Source organism: Candoia aspera, chromosome 8 (assembly GCF_035149785.1).
Source record: "Candoia aspera isolate rCanAsp1 chromosome 8, rCanAsp1.hap2, whole genome shotgun sequence".
Lineage (NCBI taxonomy): Eukaryota > Metazoa > Chordata > Lepidosauria > Squamata > Boidae > Candoia > Candoia aspera.
In genome coordinates this window covers 2,954,206-2,981,440 of record NC_086160.1, presented here as the reverse complement: position 1 = coordinate 2,981,440, position 27,235 = coordinate 2,954,206, and the positions used below count along the sequence as shown (strand labels likewise).

Below are 27,235 nucleotides of genomic sequence, written 5' to 3'. Positions count from 1 at the left end.
GCAAAATTAACACCATTGCTAACAAACTTAAAGGAAGGGCGGCTGACTGGTATGTGCAGCTATGCCAGGCAGAAGCCCCAGAGCTTGATGAATTCGACAAGTTCCTCTGGGCACTAAATCTGCACTTCAGAGACCCCTTAGAAAAGGAGAGAGTGAAGAGATCCCTAAGGGGAATCAGCCAAGGGCAACGATCTGTAGCAGATTATGCCATTGAGTTTAAAGCACTGGCTGGAAAGATGGTGGACTGGTCGCAGTCTACCCTAATTGAACGTTTCAAAGAGGGCCTGAACTTGGACGTTCTGAGGTGGGCGTTATGCAGAGACGACCCAAACACTCTACACGAGTGGATACTGCTGGCCGGTAAGGCGGAAAATGCCCAGGAAACCTTCCTACAAGCCAAGAGGGCGGCGCAACAAGCAGCGACGGTAAAGGGACCCCGAACCGCTGCAGGACCGGTGAGGCCAACATCCCAACCCTGGAGAGAGGAGAGGGAGCGACGGTTCGCCAAGGGGCAGTGCCTTCGATGCGGGAAAGAGGACCACAAAGCGGCGACGTGCCCTAAAACAAAGGTAGTTGACAGGCCAGGAAAAATGCCGGGCAAACCACCCGTAGGGCCCAAAAAGATGCCAGCGGCCAGGGGAGAGATCGGAGCAAAAGAACTACCTTACTCCAGTGAAGAGGAAGAGAACGACCAGGAAGAACCGGCGGGAAACGCCAACCACCTGCCCTGAGAAGCGCCAGAGGGCAGGCGGAGGAGGAGAATGGGCGCAGCGACGTCGGGGTGAGTGCCAACTGTCCCACCCTGTACGTAAAAGTTAGGTTCCACTGAGAAGTCAGTTGAAGTCTGGGCCCTAATAGACTTGGGCTGTTCTAGGTGCCTAATGTACCCGGACGTGGTTGCCGATTTAAATCTCCCTTGCTTTCCACTTCAGCACCACATAGTGTTCATGCAATTGGACGGTTCGGCAGCGGGAGGAGGCCCGGTCACCCAATTCATCGGAGAAGTGGCGCTGCAGTTAGGCGGCCACCGGGAGAGACTGAAATTTGTTGTGGCACCAGTGGGCCACCCTTTAATCATCTTAGGCATTCCGTGGCTGGTACGAAGGAACCCATACATAAATTGGGAAACCAGGACGATTACGTTTGCAGACGGCTTCTACCAAGCACCTACAGGGGACCGAATTCCCCGTGCTGCAGTGGGGAGGGCGGCGTCTACAACCACACATCTGGCTGCAGCGGCCCTGGAAGACTTGCCGGGTAAGTACACTGAGTTTGCAGATGTGTTCGGGGAGAACAAAGCAGACAAACTCCCACCCCACAGAAAGACTGACTGTGCGATAGAACTGGTCCCCAACACACCCTTGCCAAAGCCAAAAATTTATGCAATGACCCAGAAAGAACTGGCAGCATTGTGGGAGTTTGTGGACAAGAACTTAGCACGAGGCTTCATCGAGCCTGCAAACTTGCCAGTTGGAGCCCGTGTTGTTCAGAGAAAAAAAGGATGGGACATTAAGACTCTGTATGGACTGCGGATTGAATTCAGTTTCCATATCAAACAAATATTCCTTGCCCCTAATCAAAGACATATTAGCACATCTGGCAAAGGGGAAAATATTCTCTAAACTGGACTTGTGAGAAGCCTATTTCTGCATACGCATACGGGAGGGGGAGGAGTGGAAGACAGCTTTCAATTGCCCACTGGGATCATTCCAATATAAAGTATTACCGTTTGGTTTGGCAGGGGCACCAGGGGTATTTATGCAATTGATCAACGAGGTTTTGCATGAACACTTGTTCAAGGGGGTCCTTGTGTATTTAGACGATGTATTGATATATTCTGAGACTGAAGAGGAGCACAAACGCTTGGTTTAGCAGGTGCTCAGGAAACTCCGCAAAGCCGAGCTATTTGCCAAGCTTTCTAAGTGCAAGTTTCATACATCTCAGCTAGATTATCTGGGTTACAGAATCTCTGAGAGGGGCATCGAAATGGACCCTGGGAAAGTCCAGGCCATCCTGGCATGGGAGCGCCCGCGCACTAGGAGGCAACTACAAAGTTTTCTGGGATTTTCTAATTTTTACAGGGGGTTCATCACGGGACTAGCGGAAATCGTTTTGCCCCTAATTTACTCCGCACCAAGGGTTTGGGAGACACGCGCAAGGCACGAAACCCGGGAGCGCTACTTAACTGGACACCTGAATGCCAAAGGGCTTTTGATCATCTCAAAAGCCTGTTCACAGCCGAACCGGTTCTACAACACCCCGACCCCACCAAGCCCTTTGTAGTCCAAGTAGATGCCTCCGATTTCTCAATTGGGGCGCTCTTGCTTCAGCGGCATCCAAATGATCAGCTGAAGCCCTGCGCGTACCTCTCCCGCAAGTTCTCTGAAACAGAACGGAGATGGCATGTATGGGAGAAAGAGGCTTTTGCCGTCAAAGCTGCCTTAGAGGCATGGTGACACCTCCTGGAAGGGGCCACTTGCCCCTTTGAGGTCTAGACGGACCACAAAAACCTGGAAGCGCTCAGTACCCCGAAACGCCTTAGCCCCAAGCAGGTTCGCTGGGCTCAATTTTTCAGCAGTTTTAATTTACAGCTGAAGTTCATACCGGGAAGAAAGAACTTCTTAGCTGACGCTCTCTCTAGGTGGCCCCAGGATGCCAGTCAGGCATCAGACATTATAGGTACTGCGTGGACCAACACACAGCTGGGTTGCAAAGCTGTCACGCGCAGCCAAACTGGAACTCAGCGTACTCCGGCACAACCGCCCGCAAGGGGAGGGAGACGCATGTCAATTTCATCACAATTGCAACAGCAGTTCGTACAAGCCTTAAAAACAGATACATGGTTGCAAACCAATAAAAACAATGTTTCTTTTGAAAATGATTTGGCCTGGAAACAAAATAGCCTGTACGTGCCGGAGCAATTGCGAGCAGAGGTTCTGAGACGTTCTCACGATGACAAAATGGCAGGGCACTTTGGCTTTGTAAAAACATTACATCTGGTAAGGCGACAATTCTGGTGGCCTACACTTAGGAGGGATGTAAAAGATTATGTTGCTGCTTGCCCTACATGTGCTATGGCCAAGCGAAAAGTGGGTAAGCCCCAGGGACTATTGCAGCCGGTGGCAAGCCCCTCCCGCCCTTGGGAGGAAATCTCGATGGATTTCATTGTAGACTTGCCACCCAGCCAGCGGAAAACGGTCATCTGGGTGGTTAAGGACTACTTTTCGAAACAGGCCCATTTTATTCCATGCGCCTCCATTCCCTCCGCTCAACAGCTGGCACGCCTCTTTTTAAATCACATTTACAAATTACACGGTACCCCCTCCCGCTTGGTCACAGATAGGGGTACACAATTTACTTCACAATTCTGGAAAGCATTTTTGAAGTTGATTGGCACCAAGCAGGCATTGTCCACTGCTTGGCACCCCCACACGGACGGCTCTACGGAAATCCTTAACTCCACCCTGGAGCAATTTTTGCGCTCCTTCATAAGCTACCAGCAAGATAATTGGGTAGACTTACTCCCCTTTGCTGAGGTGGCATACAACAATGCAGTGCACCAGAGCACGGCCACACCCCCTTCTGGGTAGTCTATGGACGAGGCTTCGTCCCAATCCCAGAGTTGCCACAGCCAGCTACCCCTTGTTCCCCAGATGACTGGACTGCTCAGCTAGCCAACGTTTGGCCAATCATTCAGCTGGCTCTCTCCGAAGCCCAAGCAACCTACAAGCATTATGCGGACAACCACAGGGCTGGCAGCCACACTTCGAAGTGGGAGATAAGGTCTACCTCTCCACTAAATTCATTAAGTCTCCACAGCCCTCAAAGAAGTTAGCCCCCAAGTTCATTGGCCCTTTTCCAATAGTGGAAATAATTAACCCGGTAACTTTTAAGTTAGAATTGCCACACAACTTGAAACGCATACAGCCGGTGTTCCATTGTGCCTTACTGAAACCGGCTACCTCCTCAAAGTGGCATAACGAAACCCCCTCGCCTCCTCCCATCATGATCGATGGGCAGCAGCACTTTGAAATAAAGGAGGTTCTAGATTCCTGAAGGCTACGGGGCACCCTTCAGTACCTGGTCCGCTGGAGACATTTCCCCCACCCTGAGTGGGTGCATGCCCGGGATGTCTCAGCGCAACGGCTAGTCACACGCTTCCATGCAGAGTATCCTTCCAAACCGGCGCCTTAAAGTTTTTGGGGAGGCAGTATGTCATGTCCCCCGTTGCGATGTATACATACATCACAACGGGGAACATGCCTTTCCGATGAAGGGGAGGGGGGAGGAAAGAATCAGTGCTAATCCCATAAGCACTGAAAGACAATACAGATAAAGGACAAAGGAGCCATACCTTTGCCCTGACCCGGGAAGCCATCATCCTATCTCCGTGACATCTCTGCATTACCACGGGGGACACACCTGCTCCGGACACAGGAAGAGGACAGAGGTAATCAGCACTAATCCCCGACTGCCCATCGAGACTTCGGAATCGTCCCGATCGCCCATCGAGACTCCAGGTTCACCGTCGGTCAGGACTTTGGGACAATGGGGGGTGGGAAAGGATCAGGTCCGCACCGCGGGTATTTACCGGCTACCTTGCACGCCATGTGCTCATTCCCATCTTTCTCCGTGTCTGCATTCTATTCTTAATAAACCGGATATCCTTAGCCCTGGCTGGTGAGTCTGTGTTTTTTCTGAATAAGGCAACCATCACACCTTATTAGAAGAGTTCTGAAGCCAGAACACACCATTTTGGCCTTACAAGTAATATACATCTGACCATGGACCCATTAAGGTAAGGTAAGCGCAGAATAACTGTTTCAATATCAGAATGCTTCTAATAAGGTTGGAACAACCCAATCCATGGTCATTTTTGAGCCCAAAACGTTTTGCCTTCCTCTGGAGCCAATAGTTCTCTCTAAGACTGCTCCTACACACGGTAGAAGTATCCCTGTCTCAACTTCGGAAGCCTGTCCTTGAGAATATCATGATCAATGGCATCCAAAGCGACTGACAGATAACCCAAGTTCCTGCAGGAGAAAGACAAGGACAATCATGGCCAATTCAGTCCTGAAACCAGGCCTAAACACAGACTGAATGGGGCTGAATAAACTGGCATCCTCCAAGAATGTCTGCAGCTGCACAGAATTCCCCTCTCCCAAATGCTTTGCTCAAAACAGGGACACTGGGCAGCATTTGACAACATCCTCTTGTTCTTTTAAGGGCAGTGACACAAAGAAATGCCCACTACTCGTTAAATCTACTTGGTATATCCCCATCAAATAAGCTTAACAAGGTATGGGAAAAACTGAACAGCTATAAGGATTTTGCCCTTGTCCTCAGAGCTCACCAAATGAAAGTTCTCTAACACTAGAGTATCGTCAGGAACACCTAAGCATGGATAGCATTAAAAAAAAGCATTCATTTGGCAGGACAATGAGTGATCACAACTCACAAATCTTTCACAGCACTCCCTTAAACCCTTCATCACAATTGCCCGCAGAATTCTAGAATCCATCATATTCCCCAAGTCTCCAGGGCCACCCCTATGAATGAGTTGAAAATTCAGCAAATGGTGATGTGATTGTGACAGAGGGGTAACTGTAACCCCTCTTCCAATACCCAGGCCACACCATCCCATCCTTTATAGCACTGAAGTATTCCTGATTTCCAAGAGCTCCTCACTGAACAAGCAATGATTATTATATTATGGATGCTCCCACTGAGGCATCTCTCTTCCAAAGCAAGCTTGGATGCGGTGCTTTTTGGTGAATGGTAGAAGAGAATGAACAAATTGTTCATTCTAATTCTCCTACATTTCTTGGTGAGCTTAAGCTTCATAGATCTGTAGACTGTTCCAGCACTTTGTCCTTTTGTAAGCAAATATTTTTTCAGGTGAAGCAATTTGAGAAGCAAAATAAAGCACTTCACTCCCATCTGTAACTTGACTTCACCCTAAAATAAAAATAGTATGACACAGATTGAAGGACTATTAGATACCCATTTTTCCAGATGCTGTACCTGGGAAAATCTCTCTCCAGGTAGAATTTCTATATTTTCTCTGTCACACATTCTAATAGTTATTCAGCCTTGAGAAATCTGCTGAACTGAACATGAAGGTTATCTACTTTGACATTTTACTACAGAAAAGAAGTATTGTACATGGTACTTCCCATATCTATCTATGGCTGGGCTCAAATTGTAAACCGCCCAGAGTCCCTTTTCTGGGGAGATGGGCGGTGATAAATTTGATAAATAAAAAAATACAAATAAAATGTAAGGACAATGAACCAGCCAGAGGGAAAAAGACACCTGTAATTAAAAACCAAGCAAATCAAGGTTGTGAAAACGAACTCACTTGGTATTATTTTGTGTTACCTATGCAGGTTCAAGCTATGTAATGCAATAAAAAATTATTTCCCAATTTTGTAAGAAGAGGTGCAATGCTCAAGTTTCTCAGGAGTGTAAATAACTGGGTTAGTCACAGGCTTTGCTTCATTTTGTACCCTCTCACTCACCTACATGCAATTCTTGATGTTGGCTTATAAAGGCCTGTTCCCACAGTGTCGGGTGCTGCTTTGAACCCTGTTCCTAGTATCTTTCTCTACTGGATTTATCACTTTATTGCTCAAGAAACAAAAAGCGGGCTATTGCAGCAGAGGAGTAAAAAGGAATACATTCTTTGACTACTCCCTGGTAGGTTGTTATATAAATGCATATAAGTTTTTTCAGAACTTCTTGCATATTATTTGTAAAATGTGAATGGCAGCATGGTTGAAATAATGAGGACTTTCTTGGTCTTGAAGATCTGATAGAATGTGTGCTGAAGATATACTGGAACTTACTATATTGCTTTCCTTAAAATTTATATAGACATTATTTCTTAAGATAAAACCAAGGGAAGTAAGTTCAGTGCAATGCTTATGCATTTCAAATACTAAGATGTGTATTTTTTTCTTTAAAATGTAAGCAACACCAGGAAGCCAACAGTACACTGTAATCATGTTTTGATATATTGAAAGACATTTCATAAATATGATTTTCAAATCATGCTTTGATTTGTTGAAGAAAACATGTAATTAAATAAAGCAAGTCTTAATTTTGCTGTTAACCCTCCTCATATATATTATGAGCTACAGACCTAATTACACTGAATGCAAATTAATATAACATACCTTTTATTAACTCATTATAAGCCAGATATACATGCTATGCATTACTCTGACCAGTTTAGAACGTGAAAATATTTTGACTTTAAGTTAAACGCTCTAGAGGGACGCGGTGGCGCTGCGGGTTAAACCGCTGAGCTGTCGATCGGAAGGTCGGCGGTTCGAAACCGCGCGGTGGGGTGAGCTCCCGTTGCTCGTCCCAGCTCCTGCGCACCAAGCAGTTCGAAAACATGCAAATGTGAGTAGATTAATTGGTACCGCTTCGGCGGGAAGGTAACAGCGTTCCGTGAGTCATGCTGGCCACATGACCCGGAAGTGTCTATGACAACGCCGGCTCCAAGGCTTAGAAACGGAGATGAGCACCGCCCCCTAGAGTCGGACACGACTGGACTTTACGTCAAGGGAAACCTTTACTTTTACCTAAACGCTCTAAATAGTTCTTCCTTCCTTATAGTAGCAAGCTGAGGATTCATTCCTGTGGCTTGGCAGAATGGTATTTCTATCAAATCTTCAAGACCAAGAAAGTCCTCATTATTTCAACCATGCTGCCATTCACATTTTACAAATAACGAAGAAGTAGTTCTGAAAAAACTTATATACATTTATATAACAGCCGGCCAGGGAGTGGTCAAAGAATAATAAAAGGCACGTTGAGTATTCTAAGCACGAAAAACCAAGAGTCTAAAACACGCAGAAGATCATACTATCAATACTCTTCACTTCTACAACAGCCTTCACGTAAACCAGCGCATCTTATTTAGGGATTATTTAGGAATATAGCTGCAAAGGTTTAAATAACAACTGGTTCAGCAGTCAATCATGCTGCATCCCAGGCATAGATGTGAGCACATCATTCTGACCAAAGTGACTTTCTGATGAGTATATTTAATTCACAAAATGAATTCTCAATGTGTTCTGTAGAGCAGCCTTTCTCAAACTTTTTACCAGAGGAACCCTGGAAATAATTTTCACATCTCAGGGAACCCCGTATCAAAATTATTGTATCTACAGCTAGCATTGTGCAAAGTTTTAAAAAAAAATGTTTATTTTTCTATCACGACCTTTCATGGAACCCCATTTGAGAAAGGCTGCTGTAGAGAGTAAAGCTAATTTATATTCTATTTTATTTTTGTTCAGCCAGCAAATTGGCAATATTCCATAAACAGCAAAATAATTGAGACCTGCACACACTTGCAAATTATTTTTATCTGAAATTGTTTCTATGTGGTGTTGGACAAAAAAGGAAGGGAAAATATTAGAAAATTATATATAGGAATTCCTGGGTATACACCTAGCAGAAGAAAACTTCAAGATTATTATTATTATTAGTCTGAGATATAGTTACTAAAGTGTTCCCAATACAAACTTTTAACAAATTACTGAGAAAAGATTCCTGTTCATCATTTTTCTGAGAAGTCACCTCTATCACTGTATCCCAGAAATAGATGACTTGAGCCTGAGAGGTTTATTTATTTAATCAATTAATATAGCCACCCATCTCACGCATGTGACTCTGGGCAGCTCAAAACATTGAAATAAATAAAAATACACACAGTACAAATACAAATAAAATGAACAAAACACGCAGCAGCGGGAGAGTTGTAAAAAGCCCCCACCAGAGCCAGGAAACAGGCTTGTCACCCCCCAGGGCCCCAGTACAGAACCGGGTCTTCAAGGCCTTGTGAAAGACCAGCAGAGTCAGGGCCAACCTGATCTCCAGAGGGAAGATGTTCCAGAGGATGGGGGCCCTGGCAGAAAAGACTCTCCTGGGCCCCACCAGCAGATGCTCCTTGGCCAATGGTACCCACAACACACCCCTCCTGCCAGACAGGACAGGTACACGTAACCAGAGAGAGACGGTTCCTAAGTAAACCGCCCCCAAGCCATGGCAGGCTGTAAAAGTAACTACCAGCACCTTGAATTGCATGTCAAAACACACTGGGAAACAATACATCTCGTGGAGCAGCGGTGTCACATGCGCCAAATAACTGATGCCATTAACTGCCTGCACCACATTTTGCACCAGCTGAAGCTTTAAAATGCTCTTCAAGGGTAGCCCCATAAGGAGTACACTGCAGTAGTCCAATCAGGAAGTCATGAGGGCCGCCGGCCCAGGCTGCTCTTGCCAATAAGAAAAGAACTATGTAAAAGCTACTTTTGCAATTAGAAAAGTTCGTATCAAATGAAATACAGAACTATACAAGGATGAAGAGTTGGTGGCATGTATCTCCTTGGGAAGTTGATATGATCTGAAATCAAAGAAGTGGAACCTGATGGTTCTCTCACAATCTGTTTTTTCTCAAAGGACGATGCATTCTTGGCTTATAGTTAACGATGTTTTGTATAATGACAAGATCTTTATAGTTGTCATTATCTTAGCAAAACAATGACAATTTTAAATTACTTCCTAGCTGAAATTTGTATCTTCACTCACAAAAATACATTACTTCTGATGATAAATTATGATACGCATTCCATTTTTCAAATTCAGATTCCATGATTTTTAAATTTTTCAGGGACTATGCCTCACATTGATCATTATCCCAATTTAAAAACAGTACAAAATTTGGTAAGACAATTGGATAGGACAACTGTAGATTTATCACTACAGCCCCTTAACGTTGCCTGTTATCAAAATAATTTCATCTTAGCTTTTCATGACATCAAATATATCTTAATATCATCTGTAAATTCCTCATCTCTTGCCTGGGATTGAGACTGGACTAAATCCCACACCCAGTCACTTTAGCCTGCTCTTCCCATCCAGACCCCCCATGGCTCTGGTCTATCCGTTCAGCCGTGTCCGACTCTCGGTCGCTTTGTGGATCGATGCTCTCCGTGCCTTTCTATCTCTTACAGCTTCCTTTAGTTCCTTCGAAGTCATTCCAGCGTCCCTTCTGATGGTGCCAAGCCAGTGAGTCCTAGGGTGGCCCCTTCTTCTTTTACCGCTAACCAATCCCAGCGTAATTGTCTTTTCGTGTGAGTCGGCTTGCATGACCGAAGTATGTCAGTTTTTATTTGGTGATCTTGGCCTCAGGGATGTTTTTGGTTTGACTCTGTCTAGGACTTCCTTGTTGGTAATCTTCATTGTCCATGAGATGTGCAGTGATCATCTCGAGCGCCACAATTCGAATGCACCTCTCTTTCTCCTACCTGCCTTCCTCAAAGTCCGAGTTTCGCAACCACATGCAGCTATTGGAAATATGATCGTTATTAACTAGTCTGCATTTGGAACAGCATCACTTGGATGGCCCAGGGCAGAGATTTAGAGTTGAGCATCATCAGCATACTGAAGGAATTTAACCCTGCACTGACGAATGACCTCACCCAACAGTTTCACGTAAATGTTAAAACGAGTGGAGAAAGAGTCAAGCCCTGTAGCACCCTGCGACGGAGAGATTTAGGGCTGAACCACCACCATCACGGCCTGGAACTGGCCTTGGAAGAGGAATTGTAACTACTGCAATATCATGCCCCCTATTTCCAAGCTCCTAATCCAGTCCAGAAGGATACCCTGATTGATGCTACTGAAGAGAGATTAAGGAGGGCTAGGATGGATGTATCACTTCCACCCCAAACAAGTGCAACAAATGCCTTCACAGTACTATAACTTGGGCTGAAACCTGACCGAAAAGGGTATACATAATGTACTTCTTTCAAGGTCCTCTGGTAGCAAGCCTACCGCCTTCTCAATAACCTTCTCTAAGAAAGGAAGCTTAAAGACTGGACGGAAATTCCCAAATCTGCTGAATCCAGCAATAGCCTTTGGAGGAGAGGGCAGCCTGCTACCTCCTCCATGGACCCTGTTCTCTTCCTCGGTACTAACAGGTTTAAACTCTTCCCAGAAAACCAAGCAGGACCATGCCACTCAACTCCATGGGAGCTGCAAAGCCAGAGCCCTACACTGAATGGATCTGAATGACTTCATCCCACAGCCACCAGATTCTGTCAGGTGACAACATCCGGCCCTTGCTCTGGATTCATGACTGGCACCACACACAAAACCCGCTTCTTGGAGGGGAAACCTCCCCTCCCCGCTTGCCCACACAGGTTTTGGTAATGCAATCAGATCAGCTCTCTCATCCATAAGTAAATCAAGCACAAGACAGACCTTACTACGGAATAACCTTGCATTACTTCAAGAGATTATTTATTGGGATGATTCAACATTTTAAAAAGAATCAAGGAGGCATATATCTTTTTACTTATTATGTGTAACATATATTAACCAAATTACACATTTTTCTTCTGTAGTACCAAATTTCAGATTGTGCATTTCTGAACACTTGCCTCAAAATTAATTTTGAAATTGGTGGACCTGACCATATGTAATTAGTTGAATCAAGCTTAATTCCTGGTAGCTGTATGGACAAATATATGCCACCTTGCCCTGTATCCCAAATATAATCCATAGCTCTTAAAGGGTGATTCCAGTAGTATCTCCAATTCTGCCCTTCTACCACAGTGGTCCTTCCTGCTGCTCCCTCAACCTTGCCAAGCATACTTATTTTTTTCTAGTCCATCACCACCCACATCACATGCCGATCAATCTTTATTTGAAACCAGGATTGGTGGTTCTTTTTGCAATCCTTTATACTCTTAGTAATTATCTCCAAATCCATAATTCAAAGACGTCTATCTTATTCTTTCACTTTCCAGGATTCACAGTCATGAATCACTACTGGAAAATAATACTATTTTAAGAGTTCTGAGCTAGAAACACCCTTATCCTTCATGCTTCTGACTAATCTCTACTTCTCCAACATGTGTCCATTTTTACTCTTGCCTCTAAGAAAGTAAAACAATCACTTTTACTTCTCTATCAACTGTGAGTTCATGCCGTGTTGTATTTCCTTTGCCTTAATACTGAATATTAATCAATTTTTACTTTCCTTATTTTCATAATGAACTCTTCCGTAAGTCTACTTTCAGATTACACAGTGTCATTTGCATATCTCAAGTGGTTACTTATAACCTCAACATTTTAATTCATCTCTTGACATTGTTATAATTTATTCACTGTACAGGTTAAAGATACACAAGATATATTTAATCTGGCCTCATTCTGAACTCATTTCTCGTACGGTAACTTCCTTGTTCATTGTAAAAGTTCCTCAGAAGAACAATGAAATGTTCTGACACATCTATTAGCCTTTTATTCTGCATTCTGGCATGATATACACAACCAAAGGTCTTGCTGTAGTTAATAAAGCAAAGGCAAGATTCATCACATTCTCTTAAAATAGTACATACAGTCCACCTTCCTTACGTTTTCAGATTGGAGAGATACCAATTTTATCTATGTCATGCCCTCATTTACTATATTACTTCCAGCCTCCCTTACTTTGTACTAGTATCTAATCTTGTCTCCCTCTGCCTGTTCTCACACACAGGCTCGCTTTTTCCATAGAAGATCTCAATCAACTCTTTGCTCTCAGGAGAAATTAGAGTATCAGTTCAGTAATTTGCATATTCTCTTGCATCTCCTGTTTGGAGATTTGTCCAATCTCCAGGCTATAGTCTTTTCATTTTTTGTTGGCATATTGCCCTTAACATTTCTAACTGCCTCTTCTCCTGCTGTCTTAACCAATCAAATGGATATTTTCATCTGCTTGTGGTGCTTTCCTACTTGACAGGGGTTCCATTTCTTGTTTGACCTAATTTTCCAGCGAAATCTGTTCTTAAATATATTAGCAAATGATTCTGTTATTCTAATTTTGTTAGTAAAGCGTTTCATTATGGTCTTTCCATCTTTCTTAAGCTCATCTGCTTCTCTTACAACTTTTCCATGTTCATTCTTCAATAGTCATACTTCAGCTGAAAATTTTCTGTGATTTCTCTAAACTTAATAAAACCTGTTTTTTCTTATTTTCCTCTTTCTCGACATTCTTGGTAGAGATGTCTTTGTTCTTTTCTGCTTGACTGTGGTCAGTTCTTCTTACCTAATGCTTTCATATCTTTCCTTGACAACCATGACAAGACATTCAGAAAACCACTTCTTTCCTCTTTGAAATCTTGAGATTTTTTCCTCATTTTTGCCGTCATGATGTGTCTTGGCTCTTCTCCAGTTCTTTTACATAAATGAATGAAGTGTTCTGAATCTGCTCCTAAATTCTGACTGTATGTTCTCCAAGTCAAATCTTGCCGATACTCTTAATCTTCTAAGACAACCTGTATATCCAATACCAATAATTCATGGCCTGCCCCACCATTAGCACCAGAAACTGCCCTAAGCCTGACTGGATTGTACATCTTCATTTTCTGTTTCCTATTATGAACTAGGTTTGTTTTCTTCCTGCAAGCGTAATCTGCATTTATGTTATGTTATCTAAAGCAGGTGTTGGCAATAAGCAAATAATAGTAAAGGTAAAGGTTTCCCTTGACATTAAGTCCAGTCGTGTCTGACTCTAGGGGGCGGTGCTCATCTCCGTTTCAAAGCCGAAGAGCCGGCGTTTGTCCGTAGACACTTCCGTGGTTATGTGGCCGGCCTGACTAAACGGAATGTCGTTACCTGCCCACCGAAGCGGTACCTATTAACCTACTCACAATGGCATGTTTTCGAACTGCTAGGTTGGCAGGAGCTGGGACTAGCAACGGGAGCTCACCCCGTCATGCGGATTCAAACCGCCGACCTTCCAATCGGCAAGCTCAGCGGTTTAACCCGCAGCGCCACCACGTCCCTAAGCAAATAATACTTTTCCCAAAACTCTAATACAGCATCTCCTGCTGTATGTACGTACGTATGTATACAGTATATATACTGTATATCTCTATGTGACTCTCAGCCTATTAAAATTAGTGGATGTCCTTTATTAGATAATAGCTAAGCACATACTTAACAGTGAGCTTTTGAGTATCGTCTCTCAGTTCCTTCATATGGTCTCATACTCTGAACAGTGTATCACACAATCCCCTAAGGGGTCCATTTCAGTCCACCTAAGTACGCTTATTCACTCATCCTTCAGTGTCCTTCATTTCCACTCATCTAAATGTCCATGTCCACATGGTTTTCTTGACAACGGTGCAGAAGTGATTTGCTATTGCCTTTTTCCAATTCGATTTTAGAGTTCTTTTCCTGGGTTGGCTTTCCTCAAGCCTGCTAAGCCCCACCTGCTCTCATTCCTTTTGTGGACAATGCTCAGCTTCAGCCCTTCCCTTTGAGCTTTGGAGCAAGCAAGCTCCCACTCCCACTGAGGTCATCTGGGTTCCCGAGCCCACCCATCACATCAAGGTTATAATTCCAAATGAAGGATCTATTTATGTTTATATTCAGGTTCTAAAATAATATGAAACTGCTAACCTGTTTAAAAAAATATGCATCACTAAAACTGTTTTTGACATATATTTTTTGCTGTATGCTACCCAGTCACTTCTTGTGAGATGGGCAGCCGTGTGTGGGTGGGTGATAGTGAAGAGATCCTTACAACTCCACTAGAAAGTAACCATTTATCCTGATGCTTACGCTGAACAATCTGCTTACTGGTAAGCAATTTGAGCGAGTCATCTATGCATTCACACATATGGGTACAGTGCCTGCAGTCTCTTCTGGGACTGAGGAAGGTATTTTGGCAGGAAGCACTCTCCCAAGTTCAAGTTCTTGGAGCAGTTTCATGTTTGCCTTCATTTCCCCATAGACTGCCATAGCCGTCAAGAATACATTTCTATGAGTCTGTAACAATCCAAGAACATCTACCAAGGCAGGAACCTCAGTAGGGAAACTTGAGTAGGACAGAATATGGAGAAAGAAGGCTGGGGCTATTTTACAGTGAGCTCATATTAGTTCAGGAATAGAGCAGCTTACTAAAAGAAATAGAGAGCAACCTTCTTGAGATGGATGGTTTGCCAACTGGTAAGATAAAGTAATGACCTCTGATACCCATTTCACAAAGTTTGATAGGTCACTAGCAACTCTTCTTTGGACCCAAGTAGTATAGAGATCTTTGCTGAAACCCATGAAAGGGAACTCTGTGATTTATACATTACGCTAGGGATATATGAACATCTAGGGACATCAAATGTGTAGCAGATGCTGAAAACAAGACAGGAAGACAAACCAATTATCTATGAAAGTTGAGGGTTTGAGCAGAGTGGAAATAAGGGTGGCAAGGACGGTGAATAGGCCTGCTCAATTCACAGAAGTTAACAATATCATGGTCTGTCAGTTGATCCTTAAGTTTAAACTATTTAACTCCACTTGAATATGCTGGACAAATCCCAACTGGTAAGTTGACATGTTGCAAAATTCCTCACTTGATGTGATTTCCATGCAGGAAACAGTACAAATCCTGCATATAAAACACTGTACATAATGCATATAAAAAACTGACACTTATAATAGTTGAAATTTAGCTGGTCTGTGCCCATCCTTCAATTCTTCACTTGTAGCACATGGATGTGACACTAGAAACCCACAGAAAATATAAGATCTGTGTGATTTTTTTTTTGCGATTATTTGTGGTATTAGTAATATTTGTGATATTAGAAATTGGAAACACACAAGCGCAAGTACTGGATTCAACAAACATGTTCCAACTCAAAAGGCAGACACCTAATCCTGTGCAATGCATCTCCTAAGATTCTTTTATTAGAAGACTTCTGTATCAAATATGAAAGGCTGGGGCCAAGTTTAGGCTCACATATCTGAAACTACTCTTAACCAGAAGGAACATTTAAGCATAACTGATGCTTCTCTGTTTTCTCCTCCAAGGAAGCAGCAGCTGCCCATCTTTATGATTTGCACTGGGGAATAGGTATAGCAGCTTAACTGGTCCCTTTGCCCAAATCAATTCCTCTGCTGTTTTTAGCAAAAATAGGCTTTTAAGAAATTCAGGAAATCCAGCCAGACTCCCTGCTTCATGTGTAATTTGACCTTAAGAACAGTAAAACGGAGTATGTTTCATAAAAGGACATTAATAAGGCATATGACCTATTGCAAAGAGTGCTATACATTAGCATTACATAAATTGTAGGTTTATTCAATGTGTATTTGAAGAATTCTTGCAACTTTGGCAGACAAAACTGTCCAAGATCAAGAGAGCTGGACTCTAGCTAGACAGCGTCAAAGGAGGACAGTGAGCCCTTGTCAGTGATCTGGCATCATTTGGGGTCTGCGAGTCTCAAGGAAGTGGATAGGGCCCCGCTTAAGCGTTAGTTCCACCCCTGCATAGTTGGATCCCTACTTCTCATGCCTGGTTAAGTCCCCATGCCATGAGACAGCAGCAGGTTGGATATGAGCAGTTATCAATGTGGGGTATTTCCTCCCCTCGGAAAGAGGATGTGGTATGCTCCCTACTCTACTCCCTACTCTTTTGCTTGATCCAACTGCTTTGGACTGTTTCAGACCCATCTCCAATCTTCCTTTTTTAGGAAAGTTTCAGAAGCCTTACCGTAGCAAAAAAAAATCTTTGGTTGCCAGTTGGCTTCTAGATGTGATTCAAAGTGTTGGTGACCCTTTAAGGCCCTATACGGCTCTGGACCTGGTCATCTAAGGCATCTAAGATAATCTAAGGCAGTGTTTCTCAACCTCAGCAACCTTAAGATGTGTGGACTTCAACTCCCAGCATTTCCCAGCCAGCGTGGTTGACTAGGGAATTCTGAGAGTCGAAGTCCACATATCTTGGACCACCATCTCCCATATTCATCTGCCTAGCCAACCAGATCAAAGAGGATCAACTCCCTCCATATCTTGCCCCTGCAAGACCGCCACCTAACAGGGCCTTGGAAGTGGGAGTTTTTAGTAGCTGCACCCCTTGCCTTTGGAACCTCTCCCAGCAGAGAGTCAGTCAGCTTCACCCCTCTTGGGCTTCTGGAAAACGATGAAGACTTACCTGTTCTGTCTTGCCCAGGAGGAGGGTGTGTTGTAATTGAAGGTGGGGGTCACCTGTATATGACACCTGCATTTTCTGGTTTTTTGCCTTTTGTCATCTTTGTATATGCTTGGGATTTGGGGATAATTCTATTTTTATTTCATGTTGACACCCAGAGCCTCTGGTAATTGAGGGCATACAAGCAAAATAAATGAATATAGAATTATATAAATGTACTGTATCTCTAGAAAAGGCATATATTTGAGATTAGGATACTTTAATTTCTGGCTAATATTTTCAAGCATTACTCACAGTAATACTTTATCATATGTGCTATGGTTAATAGCACAGTTGCAGCTGTGATAATATTGTTCCTTTAAATTTCTATTAAATAAATTTCAAAATCTGTATAAAATACTATGAATATGAGGTGGGAAGATATCTTGCATTAATACATTCCATAAAGCTACACTTTATACACCATAAAACTATGTAGCCAAAGAAGCAAAATCAAAGTTTTCATAGCAGTAAAATGTTGTCTTTTCAGTGCCCAGAAATGCATTTGCTTTCAACAGCAATATTAATCTAATCAGTTGTCCAATTTCTGATGAAGTTCCACAACACACACAATATAGTCCCACTGACCAAAAATCTGTTTAAAAATATTTTCCAAATGTAGAGATTGTATTTCAGCTTGTAGTCAGAAAGCAGTAAATACAAACCGTGAAATGGAAACACTACCAACATTCTTAAAAGCCCCCAAATTTTGCACAGGGACACAGTCCTCTCTCTCAGCTGTACATATAACATTTCTGTGCCAATCAAATTTCCATACTCATTAAAAAAGAAAGGTAAGCAACAATAATATTTTAAGCATTCCTAAAATCCACATAGTTTGCAAGAGGCCCAGTGCTGAGGATGAGATGCTAGTGCACTGTAACTTTAAAAATGGCTAATATATCAGTGATGCTGATTTTCTTAAGATTTCAGCCATTTCATCCCCAAAAGCTATCATGTGACATTTGACATTTCCATCTTAAATCCAGCAAAATTGGGGGAACTCTGTATGATTTTAACCATTTTTATTTTTAAAAAGTATACCTAACCATGAGCTCCACAATCTGAGGCAGTAACAAAACAGATTAACGGCGTTATTTTCTATAGCATGTCTGCCCTTTTGTTTGCATTTTTTGTGCAATTACTGCTGTGCATGAATGTTGCCAATTAATACAGAGCACAACAATATGCTCATGGCAGAACTGAAGTCACATAGAACTTCCTTTCTTCTATCTTTGATCCAAAGATACCATGAAATCCCTCTTTACTTCAACATAATCTGCTTAATTTATAGAGTGTGAAGTCACAGAAAGACTTTTTTCAGACTGGACTACACACCTGACCATTGGTTCTGCTTCCTGGGGGCTCCGTTACAATTTCTATTTGACGTCTTCATGTAAAATGCATGAAAATACTTTTGCCTGAAGGACTGTTTTGAAAAGCCCTTCACTGCACTTTAACTCCAGTCTTGGCTGCAATATATACAACCCTAAGTGCATTCAATACGTTTGTATTGCTCCATTTATAGAAATAAGGAACATTTTCGGTCTTGGAATTGATTGTTAATCCACCAGCTCTAAGTTCAAAGGATGTTTTGATATCTCTCAAGCTGATCCTCATTTCAGCACTGTAAAGTGGAAGAGGGGAAATGGAAGAGGAAAAATAGAGCGTATTTCTAATGAAATAAATAATAGGATAAAGGTATGCTGGAAAAAGGTATTTTTGAATTCCACGTCAACAATAGCAATATGAGTGAAGAACAGGGTGATGCAATGCTTTGACTCCATTGAATACCATCCACGTGCAGAATTTGCCTGCAGGGTGATGTGAATTCTCATTTGATTAAAATAATGCATCAAAATCTCTCAGACACAGAGAGGGTGAAATGAAGTTACATCTGTGCATATTCATTCATCCATAGATGTACTTCCTTTCCTTCTCAGCCTGCTTTCACCCCAGTTCTAGCAACTACAGCACTGGCACAAGGGGACCTGGAAAGCAACACATAATAAGCAGGCAGCAGACTTTTTAAAGTCTTTAACTTTAGTGACCGAGGAAATACTTTCTTAAATTTAATTTAAATCTAAACCCATACAAAGTAAGATAACCAATGAAGTTACCTTATGCAAAGTAACTTCAATGAGAAAAAATAATCAGCTATTTTGCTCAATCAAAATAGCGCTAAGCCATCCTGTGTTAAAATTAAACAGGATTCAAAGCTGTAGGTCAATACCATGCTTACCTGTAAGGGCAAAAGCGGGTTACTGTTGTTGTCTGTTCTGAAAACATTATCCCCAGTCCATGGTTTTGGAGTCAAGGATGAAGCAGAACGAGAAAACTTAGGGGGCGCGATGACATTACCAGAAAATGGCTTCTTCAAGGGAGAGACCTGGTTCGCCGTCCCCGGTATTCCCATATTTCCATTTCTACGATGGTCTCGGCCGTGTATGCCTCCCCAGGATATATTCCCTGGGCTCCACCCACCACTCTGAAGATTGCTCCAAGGTGATGGCTTCAGAAGAGGCTGATGGGGAGGGAAAAAATAGCATTACTTAAAATTCTGACGTGCCTGGAAAAAAGCAGCCAGTCCATCTCTAGCCACAATATAACAGCAAAGGAAGTACTAGGCAGCATGTTACAGAGTAAAACGTAAGAGTTTTGCTTTTCTATACCAACCCTTAATTCTTCAGAATCAAGGGCAACATTTCATGGCCATTATACCAACACAAGCATTTGGCTGGTCAAACAGGCGATAAATGAGTTCCTTTTAACATTTTATTAAGCAGAATGCTTAACCCAGTATGAATGGACTGAGATAAAACAAATGCATCAGGTTTGTGAGGGGAAAATATTAATTTTCCAAGATATGCATTATCCTTTACTTTGATACTAACCAAAACTAGCTAGATAACTAGGTGGCACAAGACAAGAGTTTCCATGGGACTTACTCCTAAGTAGTGCCATTGCTGGAGGCTAATATTTCTTAGCCCAAATACCACAACATACCAAATATCTAAAAAGAAAAATATCCAAGTATTCCACTTTGTCAAATGTTTTTCTCTTTACTGCAGTTACTTGGAAGAAATCCAGGCCAATCAAATGAGTAGTTTTCCTCACAAGCTTGTTAGACATATTTAAGATTTTCATAAAACAAAAAGAGGTACATAAATAATGGAAGATAAAAAACTATGAAAGCATTTTAGTGCTAAAGTACTTTTCGACTGACACAGTAGGAGAAAAGGGGCAAAAGATAAAATGGAAGTACACACACACACACTGAATGATGGTGCAATATTTTATTTCAGACTAAAATGATTGCTGTATATTCTTGTTGTTGAAAGTTGAAGTCACCTCTTTATGTAATCTTCAAAATTCTTTTTTCTTCTGTTTTACACTCTTTTAGGTTTTTTTCTTTTTTTTGGTAATTTTTTGCTTTTTTGTAGTTATCTTCGTTTCAAACTTAATAAAATTCTTATTAAAAAAAAAGACTGAAGTAAAATGCGTCCACAATATGATCAATTAATATATGGCTTTCAGAACAAATCCTAAGATATTCCTTTAAGCAATTCTAGTATTTATGTGAATTAAATAACTCTCAAGAATGGTCTTTAATTCAAGTATAGGATATTTTCAAAGAATAGGTATTATGCATGTTAAAATAGCACATAATACAAGGAATTTTGTTTAAAATTCAACCACTTTGATAGAACTTCCACACTACTTTAACAACTATTTTAAGTTTTTAATATTCGCTGCTTTATCAGACTGATACTTCAGCCAACTATTTATCTATTTTATTAATATAGATTTTAAAAAACGCCCAACTCCAGACAACTCTGGGCATTGTCATTTACATATTACAAAAACTTAGAAGACAAAAGGCCTCTTTCACTTTGTGGCCAAAAAACCCCAAAAAGTAAAATTACTTCTATTAGAAAGGGAAATTGCTTCTGTAATCCTCTCAAGTAACCCAGATTATTGTTAGGCCAGGTGAGTTTTGTGTTCGCAATGCTTCTCAGCTGACTCTGCACACAAATCATCATTAGACCCCACATTATCAACAGGGTGACACATCTGTGTCCAGTCTAGCTTTCGTTCCATGGACCTTTGGGTCCTTAGAAAAACAGGGTCAGCTGAGGTCTCTCGGGCCTCTCATTTCAAGGAAAAACTAGCTCAGCAGGAAAACTTCACATAAAGGAACTTTGTTAAGAGATCAGTCATAAGACTAAAGGGAAAAACATTCACACCAGAATACAAGCATAAAGGAATAAATAATATTTGAAGACACGTGGAACACAGCAGATTGTTTCTTGGACCACTGAAAATAAAACTAATCTGTTGCAGAAGAATAAATAAAAGCTTTGGGCTTATTTAACTGCCAGGATGTAGCAAAACAATTCTTAAATGGCTCCCTTCTAGTCAACTATGAAGTCCCACCTGCAGCATGATGAGACAACTCAAAGCCTCTTGTGACATCCATGATTCCTTAAGCAGGCAATCCAGCATTGGAAAATAGAAATAAAATATAAGCTTCTTTTAAGGGGTGCATTCAGAGATGAACTGCGATGGCAGTCAGCCTGTCAAATTTTGTTCTACCCCTGATGTCAATTCAAATTTCCTGGTTCCAAGCTCTTGACAAAACAAGGGTCAAAAACTGCTAAATTTTAGTGCAGGATGCAGTTCCTGGCACCACTGACCTCGCAATCTACAACTGAATACAACTGAAAGGATAGCAAATGAAACTTCCAGTGTGGCAACGCTCAGCACTTACCCAGGGAAGTAACTGAAGCCCAAGAAGGGCCCTGCTGGATCAGGCCAATGGCCATCTGAGCCAGCCTTCTGGCCAACAGAATGCTTGTGGGAGAAAAGCAGGGGCCTTTTCCCCCAGCTATTCCAGCTCTGTTCAAATAATGCAACTTGTCCTTCCAGATGTAGCAGCAGACATTTTAAGACCAGCAGCCGCAGACAGCGGTCCTTCATGAATCTGTCCAGCTGCCTTGAAAGGTGAAAGGTCCCCTGTGCAAGCACCGAGTCATGTCTGACCCTTTGGAGGGACACCACTTTCGCGACGTTCTCTTGGCAGACTATAGAGCGGGGCGGTTTGCTATTGCCTTCCCCAGTCATCACCTTCCCCAGCAAGCTGGGTGCTCCTTTTACCGACCTCGGAAGGATGGAAGGCTGAGTCGACCTGAGCCTCTGCTGGGATCGAACTTGGGTCGTGGGGAGTTTTTTCGGTTGCAATACTGCCACCTACCACTCTGCGCCACACGAGGCTGCCTTAAAACCATCTAAATTGGTAGCCATCACCACCATCACCAAGCAAGTTCTTTCATTTAACAATGTACTGGATAACCTTTGGTGGATCCCCAGCTCAAACTGCCATCCTACGTTGCAATATTAGTACATGATCCCATGATGGCCAGCATCTTCCAAGCCACTCAGCCATTGCCAAAATCCAAATAAAACCTATCTATGCTACTGCTGTGTAAGCACACCAATAGTCAGATGACTCTATAAGAGGCTGTATCTTAACAGAGCAAAATACAGCAAAAATATCCAGATCAACAAATTTGAGAAGAGAGCAAATCAGATGCTCAAGACATTTTCAACACCTGTTCCTACTATGAATTAACACCTGGGTGTGAACGAAAACCAGCAATATATTGTAATAATCTAATTCTGTAGGACCACTTTGCACATTAATAAATTCCAAGGAAAACCCTTTCAGCATTAAGCACCACATATATAACATTGAGAGCCATCTGTGATACACACACATCTTGTGTGTTGTTTTTACACCATGCACACATGCCAGGAAGAAGTTACTAATACCCACAATCAATGCAAAGAAATTCAGAATGACCTTTATTTATTTGTTTGTTTAATTCTGTATCGTGTTTTCTTCATAAGATCTTCTGGGGTGATGCCCAGCTAATTCTATCCCAGTACAACCATGACAGTAAAACAGAAAAAAATAATTTGACCTGGTCCAGAAAATATCTGCAGCGCAGTTACTAGGCAAACCTCTTAAGGAGGGCTGTCTGCACCTAACTGCCAATGAAGAGAGAAAAACTCTCCTTTTTGCTGGATAATGTACCGCAAATAAATATTTAAAAGTGCTGTGAATGCCATGTTGGAATTTGAAGGATTATTTCAAACTCCCGCTCCACCCATCAAGAGAGGCTACGACTCTGTTGGAAAAGCCACAGCGATGCCGCTGCCCGGGCACCGGGCTGGAGGGGGCAAGCGGGGCAGGGCACCCCACCCGCCAAGGCGCCCAGTGCCAGCAGCGAACTGGCGCATCCAGCCTGTCAAACAAAGGAAGCCCCTGGGCGGGACGCCTCTTCCTCCGAAGCGGGCTCACCCCAGACCGGGGAGCGACAAGGGCGCCTCTCCCTCCTTCCGCCCAACCTGCGGGGCAAAGGCGGGGCAGGCCCGAGTCTCGCCCGTTCGCGGGAGCAAAGCTCTCCGGCCCGCATTCCGCCCGCGGCGGCTGGGACCCCTTCGCCGCCCGGCCCCGACCCTGCGCCCCCAGAGGGCGTCCCCGCCCGGACCCACCTGGTGATGGTTGTAGGAGTTCCTCTGCTGCAGGAAAGCCGCGGCCGCGGCCGCCACCGCCGCCTGGTGCTGCTGCGGGCTGGCCGGGGAGCGGCGGCTGGCCGGGGGCGGCGGCGGCGGGAGGGGCATCGGCGGGGCGGGCGAGAAGGGGCCGCCGAAGGGCCCGGCGGTGGGGGGCGCGGCGGCCGCGGCGGCCGAGAAGCTCTGCAGGAACGCGGGGCCCAGCGAGGACGGGAGGCCGCCGCCGCCGGGCGCGTAGAAGCCGCCCCCGCCGCCGTCCGAGGCCTCCGGGCTGGGCGGCGGGGCCAGGGCGGCGGCGGCCGGCGGGGGGGAGGCCGCCTGCACCGACCACGCCGCGCCGAAGCCTGGCAGCGGCGGCGGGGGGGAGGGCGCCGCCGCCGGGCCGCCTCCGTGGTGCGAACCGGGCAGGTCGGGGCTGGGCAGGCCGCCGAAGCCGGGGTCGCGCCCGCCGCCGGGTAGGAGGCTGCCCGTCCCGCCCAGCAAGTGGCCGCCGCCGTTGGGGGGGGACTCCATGGGGACGGGCCGCGTCAGCGGGCGGGGCGGCGCGGAGGCGGCGCGCCCCGCATGGGGGTCCGCCCGAACCGCTCACACCGCGCCGCGCCGGCCTCGCTCAGCCAGCCCGGCGGCGGCGGCGGGGGGCCTCGGGCGGGGCGCTCGGCGGTCTCCGGGCTCGGTGAGAGGAGGGAGGCTGTCCGGCCGGCCGGCCGGCGCTAGGCTCGGCTCGGCTCGGCTCGGGCACAAAGGCCGCTCCGGCGAAGGCGACGCCGCTCGCTGCCGCTCAGCCCCCGGGCCCCGGCGGTTGGCGGCTCATGGCCCGGCGGCGCAAGGGCGGGCGGGCGAGTGGGCCGCGCGCAACCGCCCGCGCTGCTTTCCCGCGGCGGAGAGGCGAGGGGCGCCGCAGCCCGACCCCCGCCGCCGCCCTACATCCGCCGCGCGCGCCCGGACCGGCGAAGGACCTGCAAGGCGCGGCTGCGGCGCCCGCCCGGCCTCTCTCGCTGCCCTGTGAGCGCCCGAGTCGGCGGCGCCGGCGCCGGCCGCCCGCTTAAGAACCCCGGAACTGTCGTCACGCGGCGACACCTCGGAGCCCCGCCCCGCCCAGAGGCGGCGCCGGAGCCGCGAAGCAGCCGCGGGACGGGCGCGTCCTGCCGGGGGGCGTCGCTTGGCCTCCCCGGAGAGGCTGGGGGGGCCTGCCCCGCCCCTGGGCCCGGTGCGGGCTGCTGCAAAGCCCCGTGTGGCCCCGCCCTGGGTGGGGGCTCCCTGTTTGGGCCCCCAGGAAAACAGGCAGGGCGCCCCGGGGCCTCCCCGACCCCCCGCCGTCCCCGGGGCCCCCGGAGACGGCCTGGCAGCTTCGGCTGGTCTCCCGGCTGCCAGGAGAGCCGTGGCTGCCTCGGGCGCGCCCGGGTGGCCTCGCCAGCCTGACCTCTCCCTGGCCCAGCACCCTTGCGCGTGGCCTGGAAAGGACAGCTGGCCGGAACGCGGCGGCCAAGTTGCCGGGTGGGTCCCCTGGCCGTGGCCCCTTCGGCTGGCTGCCCGTTAGCTGAGCACGGCCCAGGGTTGCCGTTGGAACGTGGGTGGCCCAAGGCTTGGGACCGGGACGCCAGACCAGCTCGCCAGCGGCAGTCCGGTCATTCTCTTCATCCCGGCTTTTCTTGGCTGAATGATCTTTGAAGGAGTCTGATTTTGCGCTGTTGTAATTGTAATTTATGATGCTTTATAGACCACCTGGAGGAAGCGCTCTAAAAATGTGTAAATCATATGTTAGCATCTGCCTCTCAGGTTTTGGAAATGGTCAGCTCAGCTGCGGTGTCTTTGTCCATGAAACGATGTGTTCTCAGTCCAGCTCCACCCCTGGTGTCTCATTTATTCCCTTGTGCTCTCCATCTGCAAGCAGAATCTAGGCTAAACACTTCATAGATTTTGCTTTTTTTCATTGATCCATCAGAAAAAAAATACTCAAAATTCATATGATTATTGTCTGAAGTTAAACATTGCATAAAAAATTCAGAAAAGGCTTCACTGGTTACATGCGTTAAATGTATAATCCTGCTTACTCATTATCTGGCATGTGTGACTCTGCAGCTCTACTCTCACACCATAGAGAATGGTTTCACCTGGAGACAGACATCTTTTTTTTCCCAACTACTCATGACCTTTTTCGAGATTGACATACCTTGATGATTGTAGCTACCAAGTGTGTGGTCCGGAGACCTGATGAACATGTAAGAATGCACCTCCTTTGCTTGCCAGGGATGAAATATTGGAATACTACTTCTATATTATCAGATGAAATATTAGTTCTATCATGAACTCCATTCTCTTGCATTGCTGAGGATGAGAATGGCAAGGCTGTGGACTATGTATAAACAAAATGGAGGAAGACCACAATGATGCTCCCCATGGACACATCACACTGCTGGTGGTAAGGCATTCCCATTGTCACCTGAGGCTGGCTGAAAAGCAGGTGGACCAGCTTCCTGGATCATGACTGAAAACTTCAGTGCCAAGTATGTCTCATCTCATGTGTGCACAAGTAATCAAACTGCATTACACTTGTATTCCAACAACTCAGTCTCCAGATAAATGAAGTAGAGCCCAATACTACCCCTTCATATGCTGTGAAGTGTGATTGACTCTGATGGGAAAGAGGTGCAGAGACAGGCAGAACCAAAGGAGAAGGGAGAACACTCCTTGCTGAGCTCTATTGAGAACAAAGCAATGGCCACAAAATCAATGAAGTGGGCAAGTGTTGCCAGGATGACAGATGCCCAGGAACCCTGGTGGTCATTGAATCAAGGGCTCATGACAGTGGGGACAGCAGGGTCATCTGTGAGGCCACAGAGCACAGATGTCATTGACAGTTCAGAGGCTTCTGCCCTTAGCAAGACCTTTGGCTGTGCCCTTCACTTTCCTGCAGTTGGGTTTGTGTCCTTCAAACCTGTTCAAGGCCAGGGGTTAGACCTCTACAGATAGATTGGAAATAAACATTTTGAAACTGGAAAAAAGAGAATGGTCTCAACTGGCCAACCCTGTCTTCAAGCAACAATTCCAACTGCTTTGCAATGCTTGCAGAACCAGAAATATTGAGGCTTCATACCATTTTGCTAAAACTGAAAGCAAATGTGTCAAGTCTCTTTGTCCTGTAAATTAACCTGGGTATTACGGCCCTGCTGGACATGTCCTTCATGAGGAGGATGGGAAAGAAGTACAGCCAGGGGCATCTGGGGACAATGGTGAGCCAATGACTCCACTCTGGTTGGGGCAGTTTGGCAAGCCATCATAGTGACTTGCCTGCACCCACTGATGGCCTGTCAGACTCTGAAGTCCAACCGAGTCCAAAACAGAGGTGTGTGATAAAGATTCAACAACAGACAGCAGAACTCTGTAGATCAAAGAGACTTGCCAAGAAGTAAGGCTGCTGTGACTGCATGTGACAGTTGCTATCCTAAGATAGTGGTATTACAAGAGAAAGAGAGATGTGTGCCTTCAAGTCAGTTTTTTTTTTTACTCCTGGTGACTGCCTGGACAAGTCCCTGCAGTTTTCTTGGCAAGATTTTGGACGTGGCTTACCCTGCCTACTTCCAAGGGCTAAGAGTGAGTGACTGGCCCAAGGTCACCCTGCTG

The 27,235-nt window shown here is 45.1% G+C and overlaps 1 protein-coding gene across 3 annotated transcripts in view; it reads right to left on the bottom strand.

The window, feature by feature from the left end:
• The window catches only part of CPEB2 (cytoplasmic polyadenylation element binding protein 2), a 72,383-nt gene extending 48,152 nt beyond the window's left edge, over window positions 1-24,231 (bottom strand). For all 3 annotated transcript variants that reach the window (XM_063310614.1, XM_063310616.1, XM_063310615.1), the window contains exons 1-2: window positions 23,594-24,231; window positions 19,278-19,559 (exon numbers count right to left, since the gene is read on the bottom strand). In XM_063310614.1, the coding sequence (XP_063166684.1) occupies window positions 19,278-19,559; window positions 23,594-24,127 (816 nt within the window). In that variant the 5' untranslated portion in view covers window positions 24,128-24,231. The remainder of the gene's footprint in view (window positions 1-19,277; window positions 19,560-23,593) is intronic.
• Window positions 24,232-27,235: the final 3,004 nt, after the last annotated feature.